This window comes from Bos taurus, chromosome 1 (genome assembly GCF_002263795.3).
Source record: "Bos taurus isolate L1 Dominette 01449 registration number 42190680 breed Hereford chromosome 1, ARS-UCD2.0, whole genome shotgun sequence".
NCBI classification, from domain to species: domain Eukaryota; kingdom Metazoa; phylum Chordata; class Mammalia; order Artiodactyla; family Bovidae; genus Bos; species Bos taurus.
Genome location: NC_037328.1, coordinates 27248743 through 27261307, shown reverse-complemented (window position 1 = coordinate 27261307; position 12565 = coordinate 27248743). Strand labels below are relative to the sequence as shown.

The following is a 12565-nucleotide window of genomic DNA, read 5'->3' as shown; positions in this document are numbered from 1 at the left end:
TATTAAATCTGATGAGCTAATAAAAAAAGTAAAGTAAATCTTGAACTACTACATATATATTATGTATTATTTATTTTTACCTTTTTACACAAACCTTTCACTGTAGCTGCATTTATCTACACACTGAGTGTGTCCTCTCACCAAATATGTTTAACCAGTTTTTTCAGTTGTGTAACAACAAATTCTTAAACCAAGCTTTCATCTCTTCTATTTGTGCACATGGAGAATATCTCTTTATTCCACATGTGGGTTTCTGACTGATCATTAATCACACAAAGACAAACCATTTTGAGAAACAACTGTTCCTTCACTTATCATTATTTCTTTTATCTAAGAGAAATAATCAGCAATTATTGATTTTACTGTATTGTTGAAAATTTCTAACTTTTCCCTAACTTTTGACTCATTAGATGATAATCAGTTGAAAGTTAAGCTGAATAAAATGAAAAGACTGAGAAGACAAGACTCCAAAAATATTTTGATTCTTTGGAGCAAAAGTAGTATAGCTTAGAGAATAAATTTGGTTTATAACAAAGAAAGCCTCAGTAAATACACTCTCTGTCTCTTTAAAAATGGAAAAAAAAAGAAGAAAGAGAAGAAAGATGGGGAGGAGGAGGGGCAAGTTATCTATGATGAAGTCTAGAAGAAGCTGAAAAAAGTCATCATTAGGCACTGATAAGCTGAGGAAATGTTCATCTTCTCTTAAGTAATTCAAAATGTGTGCATAAAGAAATGATTTTATATTGTTGAGCCATGCATCTTCCAAAATTAATTTTTATGAAACATTTTTACTTTCTAAGAAATGTCATTAGTAATCAGGGGAACATGATTATCTCAAAATATATTTTTGAAAACTCTCTTTGAGGTAATCATCCTCCTAAAATTAGGGTATAGACCAGCCTACTACCTTTATTCTTATTTGAAAATCTGCATTAGCAACATGTACATATATACAGCATATGTATGTAACACATTAACTTTCAATATCAAGGCCCCTGTGAAATCATTTGCATCTTGGTTGGAGTGGAAGTCATTTCCGTCTCTATGTTTGTCAAATTTGAACCTTGCACACTTTAAGTCTGTTTATTTTATCATATATAGATATCATCTTCCCCTTTATGGCTCACAACTTGTCCATGGCAAAGGGGCTTGAGTAACTCATTGAAGCTATGAGCCATGCCATGCATGGCCACCCAAGAGTTCATTACAATAAATCAAAACCAGTGATGTTTGCTAATTAAATCTAAAACATACACTATTCAAATGTAAGTGAAAGTATTGATCACTCAGTCATGTCCAACTCTTTGCAATGCCCTGGAGTGTACCACACTAGGTTTTTCTGTCCATGGAATTCTCCAGGCAAGAATACTGTAGTAGATGGCCATTCCCTTCTCCAGGGTATCTTCCCCACCCTGGGACTGAATCGGGGTCTCCTGCATTGCAAGCAAATTCTTTACTATCTGAGCCATCTGGAAAGCCTATTCAAATATAAAGCAACCTGTAAATACACATCCAAGGTTGGGTTCATCAGCACTGGGAACCTCTTGGATGCAATTTCAAGTTAATATTTATAGATATCGATTGATGAAGCAGAGTCTTATAACACTATGCATATTAGCTCATCCAATATTGTAACTATTACAACTACTTCATATTTTATTTATATTTGAGAAAGATGAAAGTAAGAGAACTTAAGTTGTTTGTTCAGAATCAAATAACATCTGAGTTGTGGAGCTGAGAAGGAAATGGCAACTCATTCCAGTATTCTTGCCTGGAAAACTCCATGGACGGAGAAGCCTGGTAGGCTACAGTCCATGGGGTCACAAAGAGTTGGACACGACTGAGTGACTTCAATTTCACTTTTGTGGAGCTGAGATTCACACTTGAATAGCCTGATTCTATGATCTGAGCTTACAAAACACTGCACTATATTACTTCTATACACTTATCATTCACAAGTAAATTATGTTTCAAAGCATATATATTACTAAATAATTCTGTAATCTCATATTTAGTGTAATATTTCACAACAGAAAGGGATAAATAGCTTCTACCTTTTTTATCATATCATTATAGTTTTTTGACTTAAAAACTCTGTGTATTTTCATTTTAATCCCTTGACAGTGGGCAGTGTATATACATACACACATCTAAGGGTAGAGGTGCTCTTATAAGGGGTTGTGGTTGTTGACTTCACTATATTGTAAGACTCAGAATCTATGCACAATTCCATCACATTTTTCACTAGCATCAGTTGTCCTATCATTACTTTGTCAAAAGGTGTGATTTTAAATAAGGGGTAATTGTATTTTCTATTAAGCTTATATTTTACCTCAGGGTATTTTCCTTTTCCCAAAGAAAGGCAATGCCAAAGAATGCTCAAACTACTGCACAATTGCACTCATCTCACACGCTAGCAAAGTAATGCTCAAAATTCTCCAAGCCAGGCTTCAACAGTACATGAACTGTGAGTTTCCAGATGTTCAAGCTGGCCTTAGAAAAGGCAGAAAAACCAGAGATCAAATTGCCAACATCCACTGGATCATTGAAAAAGCAAGAGAGTTCCATAAAAACATCTACTTCAGCTTTATTGACAATGCCTTTGACCACAACAAACTCAGAATTTCTTAAAGAGATGGGAATACCAGACCACCTGAGCTGCCTCTTGAGAAATCTGTATGTAGGTCAGGAAGCAACAGTTAGAACTGGACATGGAACAACAGACTGGTTCCAAATAGGAAAAGGAGTACATCAGGCTGTATATTTGTCACCCTGCTTATTTACCTTATATGCAGAGTACATCATGAGAAATGCTGGACTCGATGAAGCACAAGCTGGAATCAAGATTACTGGGAGAAGTATCAATAACCTCAGATATGCAGATGACATCACTCTTATGGCAGAAAGCAAAAAAGAACTAAAGAGCCTCTTGATGAAAGTGAAAGAGGAGAGTAAAAAAGCTGGCTTAAATCTCAACATTCAGCAAACTAAGATCATGGTATCCAGTCCCATTGCTTCATGGCAAATAGACGGGGAAACAGTGGAAACAGTGTCAGACTTTATTTTGGGGGGAGGGGTCTCCAAAATCACTACAGATGGTGACTGCAGCCATTTAATTAAAAGATACTTACTCCTTGGAAAGAAAGTTAAGACCAACCTAGACAGCATATTAAAAGCAGAGACATTACTTTGTCAACAAAGTTCCATCTAGCCAAAGCTATGGTTTTTCCAGTAGTCATGTACGGATGTGAGAGTTGGACTATAAAGAAAGCTGAGTGCCGAAGAATTGATGCTTTTGAACTGTGGTGTTGGAGAAGACTCTTAAAAGTCCCTTGGATGGCAAGGAGATCCAACCAGTCCATCCTAAAGGAGATCAGTCCTGGGTGTTCATTGGAAGGACTGATGTTGAAGCTGAAACTCCAATACTTTGCACCTGATGCAAAGAACTGATTCATTTGAAAAGACCCTGATGCTGGGAAAGATTGAAGCTGGGAGGAGAAGGGGATGACAGAGGATGAGATGGTTGGATGGTATCACCAACTCAATGGACATGGGTTAGAGTAAACTCTGGGAGTTGGTGATGGACAGGGAGGCCTGGCGTGCTGCAGTCCATGCAGTTGCAAAGAGTCGGACATGACTGACTGAACTGAACTGAACTGAACTTTCCTTTTCAGAGAAGATTTGAAGATCAAAACTTCAATGTATTGTGATGTGTGAATGTAGCGAACAATGCAGTTGCCACTTTGGATTGTGAGTCCTAACTCAAAATCATATTATAATACTAGCCACTGACTATGTAAATTCACAAAATTGTTCTTAGATAATAAAAATATGTTTGAGTTTGAGCAAGCTCTGGGAGATGGTGAAAGAAAAGGAAGTCTTGCATGCTGCAATCCATAGGGATGCAAAGAGTCAGACATGACTGAGTAACTGAACAACATCCTAAAACATTTTAGAAATTTGAAATAAATATCTGCCTCTTACTGTAACTTATAGGAGTTCAACCAAGAGTCATGTCTGACTCTTTATGACCCCATTGACTGTAGCCTGCCAGGCTTCTCTGTCCATGGAATTCTCTAGGCAAACATACTGGAGCAGGTAACCATTCTATTTTCCAGGGATCTTTCCAACCCAGGGATAAACCAGGTCTCCTGCATTGCAGGTGGATTCTTTACCTTCTGAGTCACCAGGGAACCCCCTAGAAGAATGCTTTGTATTTACACATTATCTCTGGAAGAGCTAATCATGGTCACATTGTGACCATGTGAGCATTGTGAAAAATGCGACTATAAGCCAAAACAGTCAATGGATAACCCTGAAAAAGAGCCTCTAGACAAACTAACAACTGCATGAATTGAAGAGTAGAAGTGTACATCTAGGCTTGTGCTATCTATAGAAATCTAATCTACTTTCTGGTCTCATTTGACTCTTAAGAAAGAAAGATGATGTGTGAAAGATAATGTGGGTATATAATTTCATTTATGAATGATATACCAGAATAAAAATAGTTGCAAAATAAATCAACTATATTCCAATAACAATTAACTAAAAAAAGGAAGTTACAAGGACATTAAGCCCCAAACAAGGAAGATAAGACAACAAATATGAACCTTTAGTAATCAGGAATATTTCTTTGGAGGCAGAGTTCTAGCTCAGACAGTAGTTGCTTGCAGAATTTTTAAGAGGGAAGAAATAATCCTCAGATATCTTCAGTACGGTTAGATGATTGCAGCTGACTGGCAGGAGGAGTAGGCAGCTTTGTCAAGGAAAACTTGGCAATTAACTCTGCATTGGTAAGTAATAAAGTAAGGACTGCTCAGCTGAAATAGGCAGATTGACGATAGCTTTGTGCAGATAAACTGACAGAATGAAGTTTGTCATCCTTTTTTCTAGTTGGAAGTCTGAATGTCACAAAAATGAGTGACAGAGTTTTATTTTTCTTTGGGAATAAATTACATTTTATATTGCAATAGATTTATAGATATAGTTTTGAATAAATGAATAAATGTCCTTCCACTTCCTATCTCCCAAATCTAATCATTTGCCAAGTTCCACAAAGTGTATTTGCATAATGTCACCTACCTGCCTCCCACCCCAACACTAGCATATATTCCTTTTTGTCTGCCATTGTCCTTTGTAAGCATCCATTATACATTTCTGCATGGCCTCTGTGCTAATTTCCCTCATAATTTCTTTATCCTTCACATTCCTCTCAGAGTTATCTTCTAAATACAGTCAATCTTCCCATATCCATGGACTCCATAACTGTGGATTAAACTAAAGATCAAAAATATTAAAGAATAAATTTAGAAAGTTCCAAAAAGCAAAACTTGAATTTGTTGTGTACTGGCAGTGATTTACATAGCATTTACACTGTATTTACAACTACTTACATAGCATTTTATTGTATTAGGCATTATAAATAATCTGGAGATGATTTAAAATACAGGAGATGTTATGCCATTTTTTTATAAGGTACTTGAGCATTTGCAGGTTTTGGTATCCATGGGGTTCTTAGAACAAATCCCCTGTGGATACCTAGGGACAGGTGTGGTTTAGATCATATTATCGTTAAACTCTGTACTGGCTCCTCATTACCTTTCTTTATCTTTTCAGTTTGCTATCTTATTATATCCTGGCTAATATCACAAGCTAAACAGCCCCTCTTATAGTTCCCTGAATGCACCAATATACTATTAGGGAAAAACATGCACACACATATTGTTGTTGTGGTTGTTGTTGTTGTTGAGTCACTATTGTGTCCGCCTTTTTGTGACCTCGTGAATGCACCGTGCCAGGCTCTCCTATTCTCCACTCTCTCCTGGAGTTTACTCAAATTCATGTCCACTGAGTTGGTGATGACATCCAACCATCTCATCCTCTGCCACCCCCTTCTCCTTTTGCCATCAATTTTTCCCAGCATCAGGGTCCTTTTCAATGAGTCAACTCTTCACATCAGGTGGCCAAAGTATTGGGGTTTCAGCTTCAGCACCAGTCCTGCTGCTGCTGCTAAGTCACTTCAATCATGTCCAACTCTGTGTGACCCCATAGACGTTAGCCCACCAGGCTCCTCCATCCCTGGGATTCTCCAGGCAAGAACACTGGAATGGATTGCCATTTCCTTCTCCATACTGTTTTCTACCAAGCACTATCTGGTGTTTCTTGGGCCCTTCACAATTCATACACAGTGCCTTGTTTAGAATAGAACAGCTATAAAAGTTCTTTTTTTTTATTTGTTTATAAATTGATGTAACTAAAATGCCAAAGCCTTTGATTGTGTGAATCACAATAAACTGTGGAAGATTCTGAAAGAGATGGGAATACCAGACCACTTGACCTGCCTCTTGAGAAACCTATATGCAGGTCAGGAAGCAACAGGTAGAACTGGACATGGAAGAACAGACTGGTTCCAAATAGGAAAAGGAGTATGTCAAGGCTGTATATTGTCACCCTGCTTGTTTAACTTATATGCAGAGTACATCATGAGAAACACTGGACTGGAAGAAGCACAAGGTGGAATCAAGATTGCCAGGAGAAATATCAATAACCTCAGATATGCAGATGACACCACCCTTATAGCAAGAAGTGAAGAGGAACTAAAAAGCCTCTTGATGAAAGTGAAAGAGGAGAGTGAAAAAGTTGGCTTAAAGCTCAATATTCAGAAAACGAAGATCATGGCATCTGGTCCCATCACTTCATGGGAAATAGATGGGGAAACAGTGGAAACAGTGTCAGACTTTATTTTTTTGGGCCCCAAAATCACTGCAGTTGGTGATTGCAGCCATGAAATTAAAAGATGCTTACTCCTTGGAAGGAAAGTTATGACCAACCTAGATAGCATATTGAAAAGCAGAGACATTGTTTTGCCAACAAAGGTCCATCTAGTCAAGGTTATGGTTTTTCCAGTGGTCATGTATGGATGTGACAGTTGGACTGTGAAGAAAGCTGAGCGCCAAAGAATTGATGCTTTTGAACTGTGGTGTTGCAGAAGACTCTTGAGAGTCTCTTGGACTGCAAGGAGATCCAACCAGTCCGTCCTAAAGGAGATCAGCCCTGGGATTTCTTTGGAAGGAATGATGCTAAAGCTGAAACTCCAATACTTTGGCCAGCTTATGTGAAGAGTTGACTCATTGGAAAAGACCCTGATGCTGGGAGGGATTGGGGACAGGAGGAGAAGGGGACGACAGAGGGTGAGATGGCTGGATGGCATCACCGACTCAATGGATATGAGTTTGGGTGAACTCCAGGAGTTGGTGATGGACAGGGAGGCCTGGTGTGCTGCAATTCATGGGGTCGCAAAGAGTCGGACATGACTGAGCAACTGAACTAACTAAAATGGCCTCACATTATATTTATGTGCCTGAATGAAGATAGAATTTAGTTCCTTTTTTAATTTTTCTTTTGCTGTGTCCTCAAAAAGTATAGTGACTGGCTTTTTATGAACAGCATGTAAATATTTATTTAGTGAATGAATAACAGTAGAGGTTCTAGGCTTGATGAGAGCATTCTGTATCAAGTGATAGGAAATCAGAAACACTGATCTGTCATCCCCTAACGGATAGAGAAAACCAAGGAATCATTTGCTATTGATATCTGCTAAAAATGAATTTTCAAAATTAATAAGTACTATATTTGCTCAAAAGGTATATCCCAAAATACACTTTGTATAAGTTGTATTCATTTTAACTATTTATGTTTTATAATTTTGATAAATGACATTTTAAAGGATTTGCTCAAAAGGTATATCTCAAAATACACTTTGTATAAGTTGTATTCATTTTAACTATTTATGTTTTATAATTTTGATAAATGACATTTTAAAGGCATTTGCACTATGATTTTTCACAAAATATTTTTAATATTATCTCTATCTCAACATAGCTAACCATGAAAACAATTCTGTTTGTTTTTTTTTTTTTCCTCCTAGATAAAACATATCTGTATAACTGGCTGGGTGTAATGCAAGGAAGGGACAAAGATGAAATGGACACATGCTCCTTTTTTGGCCATAATATCACTCCTCAGCTTGTCAAAAAGTCACTTGTTCCTGGCACAGCTTATTCCAGGTAAGTGCCATGCATTTGTCTCATCAAACCTTGATCAGCATTTCTTCTTTGCTTTAAGTTCATTTTTATTTTATGTGTTGTAAATTGAATTTGTTTGTTTTCTGTGGAACTTGTAAGTCTGAGTGAATGGTTTCTTAAGTGTGTGTGCTGAGAAATTTCAGAAATCAAATATTATTCTTGAGTATACAGCACTTTGTTAATTTCCTAGAGAAACTGAGAAGATTCACAAAAATCTACTGTTACTGAAATGTGATAAAAATTATTAAGTGAGTTAGAGTAGTGGAAGAACAATTATAGTTGGGAACAAAGTACTTGTGTGGGTGACACAAAAAGAATAGCAAAGTCACTATACGTGTTAGTACCGTAGGAAAGAAATATCAGAAAAAGGGAAACATACCTGAAATTCCTTTGGAGTAGTGATATGCTAATTCACAGGTGGAACAATGTCAGAATAAAAATGCAACTTGCTGTGTGTTGCTGCTGTGGTTACTGTTGTTTTTCACAATGTTAGAAATCTTGTTCCTTGATATCATAATTTCATTAATGGTTCTGTATAAAGCTTTCCTTAAGCTCTTTTGTAGGAACTTGATTAAATTCCATTTTAAGGTAGAGGAAAAAAGAAAAATGTATTAACACACTAATCAGAATGTAATGTCAATGTTCCTCATAGTTAAAACTATGGGGAAATGATAGTTAACTTGGATATATTTTAATACATCATCATAATTTAGCCAAGTTATCTATAAAATAATGACATTTGGTGTTTTATTAAACCAAAATGTGAAGCCTGAGTTTTTTTTTTCTCCTTGTTTTAATATTCATAACTATTTGTAACTTATCATGCATATCCACATACAAATCAGATTTTCAAATATTTATAATCTTGGAATTTGAATTTTTCTCCTGGTGGGTTAAAATTGATATATTTATTTAGAAATAAAAGAGTTATGAACAAAAAGTGTATTTAGATCTGTTAAAAGTATTTCCAGAGGGTGGAAGTATATAGCAAAGTTAAAGTCTGTTGTAGCAAAGTCTGTTTATCTGCTTTGTACTCTGTTAGAGTGACACTCTGAAATTATTACTAAACCACTAAAGTTTTTCATTTTAACCTGTCCATTCTATTATCTTGCCATTCTTTTGCTGAGTACTGACTAAAATTAGTGAATGAATCCAAATCAAAAAATGACAATATGAAAAAATGTTAAACATTTTTAAGTGTATTAAAATGCAAATATAAATATAAAATAGTTTGTTGTATTTCAAAGTATCAGGATTAAAAAGATTATATGAAAGTGTTTTGTAAGCTGTGACTATAGTTTCAGGTATAGTGTCGATGCAATTGTCCTTATCAGCTAATAACTGCTCCAGGTCAATAAATTTAGCCCATAATATAGTTTTTGACCAGGTAATCAAATCTCAAAATGGTCTAGTGTGGTGTTAGTCATCTTTATTAATCTAGATATGTAGATTACTTCTACATATATAGATTGTGTGTACAAAGTATATGGTACGTAATGGGTGTAAGATTTATCTGTGTAACATAGAGTTACCTTTGTAGTCAAGAAAATATATAAATTCAAAGAAGACATATCAACTTGAACACTTAATTCCAAAATTTATCAAAACTTACTATCTTACATGCAAGCATTTCAAGACTAAAGAGAGCTTAAAATGCATGAGTTTATTTAATACAATCTATAGATCAGGTACATAGATGATCAATTGGCTAGCAGTTAGCAAAAATATGTTATACAGATTAGAAACTCAAGGCCTATTTTGAGACAATGCCTTGAAGAGAAGCAAGGATACCCCCAAAATTGGGATTTATAAACCTAAATGTCTTTCCTGTCCAGGACCAGAGAGTTCAAGAATTATTTCAAAGTGATTTACCTGTCAAAAGAAATACACTGTTAGCTTTGAAAAGGAACATCTGCAGAGTGGATTTTCTTAACTGCCTCCATCCAGAAACGTTGGTTTCAGGCTAAGGAGATTAGAAAATCTATTGAAAGGAGTCCTCAGTCTCAAAATCTCTCCTCCTTTACATTAAAGTGAAGTGAGATCTCACATGAAGTGAGATCCTGATTCTTCCTGTTGCTGTTCCAGCTTTATTACGTTCAGTAGAGGCCCTTGACCTGAACTGAGTTTAACATAGCTCAGAAGATCAAAGACAGACGATTGAATACCAGTGACTTTTTCAAAACGCAGTTTCTCATTCAGCTGATTTGCTTCTAATCTTTCCCTTAAGAAAGAATATCCTCCTTCATAAGAAATTAATTTCAAAAGTCAGATAAGTAGAACAAAACAAAAAAAAAAGTACCATGTTTCTAAAAAACTAAGGAGGCGTATATGTCTTTAGAATGTAACTTGATGAGCTGTGAGTAGAGCATCTACCAGAACAAGATCCCTCAGGGTACAAGATGCCTAATTAAAAAGCTATGAAGACAGCTATCATAATGAAGATTATTTCATTTTCACATAATAAAGAGGTTTTCACTCACACTGTGATGAGGTTTTGCTGTTGTTTAGTTGATAGGTTGCGTTCAACTCTGTGACCCCATGGACTGTAGTCTACCAGGCTCTGCTGTCCATGGGATTTCCAAAGCAAAAATACAGGAGTGGGTTACCATTTCCTTCTCCAGAGAATCTTCCTGACTCACGGATCAAACCTGCACCTCTTGCATTGGCAGGCAGATTCTTTCTTTACCACTGAGCCACCAGGGAAATCCTATGATGTGGTTACTAGGTGTGATTCAATATTAAAAGAATGCTTGAATTGATAGATTACCAAGCTCAGGGTTTTTTTTTTTTTTTAATTTTATTTTATTTTTAAACTTTACATAATTGTATTAGTTTTGCCAAATATCAAAATGAATCCGCCACAGGCATACATGTGTTCCCCATCCTGAACCCTCCTCCCTCCTCCCTCCCCACATTTTTAAAACTGTTATGTTTTAAAACATTGTCTGTGAAGTGGTTGGTAGATCAGAAATGACTGGAAATTAGATGTCCATTTGAAATGAAAAAATACTCTTTTTGGTGAAAATTTAACCCATTTTAAAAGAAATGGAATAATTAAGAGGTGGATCCTAGGAATGAGTGTCCCTTGCCCGTTTGAGTTGCTGCCTTTGGTGTATAGAGAGCCCATTAAAGACTCTGTAATAAAACCAGTTAGATGTTCATCTTTTCAATTTTCCTCATCTCTTATTCACATATAAAAAACTCTTAAATCAACTGTGGTTATCTCTTGAGGCATGCTTACCTGGGCTAGGCCAGATGTTTATTTAATCTCTGCTATGAAGAACCCTGACAGTTACCCATCTTCCATTTTGAATATCTACCTCTGATTGCAAAGGATGTCATAAAGATAATAAAAAACAAATGTTAAATGATATGTTTTAAAAGTATACATTTTATATATAGTTGGCTGAATTGAAAATCGGAAGAACATCAATGATGAAAATGTTGAATTCTAAGTATATATTGTAAGATTTTAAATGGAGATATGTGAGGATGAGAAAGTGCACAGGGTTGCATTTCTCTTTGAATACATCTGACAGCCCACTTTAGAGTTAAATGTGATTTATTTTTCCCTCTCTCTTCTCTGAATGTGCAGCAGTGCTGTCCTTCATTAAAGATGCAGGTGCTGACAGGGTTATTTCCTTTGCCCGGCCTCATGTCAACAAGCCTTGAGTGTGAAATTGTCTGAAATGATTCACTGCTTACCCTCCCCACCCATCCACCCATCCCCAGCCACCACCACTTCAGTTCCTTGATGCTTTAGTCAAAGGATGGTAATGGCAAGGAGCTAAGTGTTATCTGGACTTGAATCATCCATGGATAAATTGCAAATGTTAATGAAATAATTCTTTACACAAAATTCTAGAAATAATAGGAAGTATGTACATACAACTCCAAAGCTTCCCTAAGTTTTGTGATTAGTTTTATGTGTTAAATTCCCAGTAGATTTTGAATAGATTTGAGGGATTATTTCAGATTTTAAAAATCTTCTGTATAATGCAAAAAAAAAAGAAAGTAAGTTTCTTTTTTTTTAATTTTATTTTATTTTTAAACTTTACAATATTATATTAGTTTTGCCAAATATCGAAATGAATCCGCCACAGGTATACATTTGTTCCCCATCCTGAACCCTCCTCCCTCCTCCCTCCCCATACCATCCCTCTGGGTCGTCCCAGTGCACCAGCCCCAAGCATCCAGTATCTTGCATCGAACCTGGACTGGCGACTCGTTTCATACATGATATTATACATGTTTCAATGCCATTCTCCCAAATCTTCCCACCCTCTCCCTCTCCAACAGAGTCCATAAGACCATTCTATACATCAGTTTCTGAAATTAAAATATGATAGCATCTTTAAACATTTTTTATTTGACTAATTTATTTAACTAAGAATGTTTCATCTATGCATTCCACAAAGGGTTTTATCCACAATTTTTTTTTCAAAAGTTGTTATTAGTTTCTATAGCACAGTAGCCATGGG

General features: G+C 36.1%; 1 protein-coding gene across 2 annotated transcripts in view; it reads left to right on the top strand.

Moving 5' to 3' along the window:
• Positions 1-12565, top strand: part of ROBO1 (roundabout guidance receptor 1) — a 1295994-nt gene that overhangs the window by 151205 nt on the left and 1132224 nt on the right. For both annotated transcript variants that reach the window (XM_059885533.1, NM_001192888.3), the window contains one exon: positions 7928-8066. In XM_059885533.1, coding sequence (XP_059741516.1) covers positions 7979-8066 — 88 coding nt within the window. In that variant the 5' untranslated portion in view covers positions 7928-7978. Of the gene's footprint in view, positions 1-7927; positions 8067-12565 lie in introns of those variants that run through there.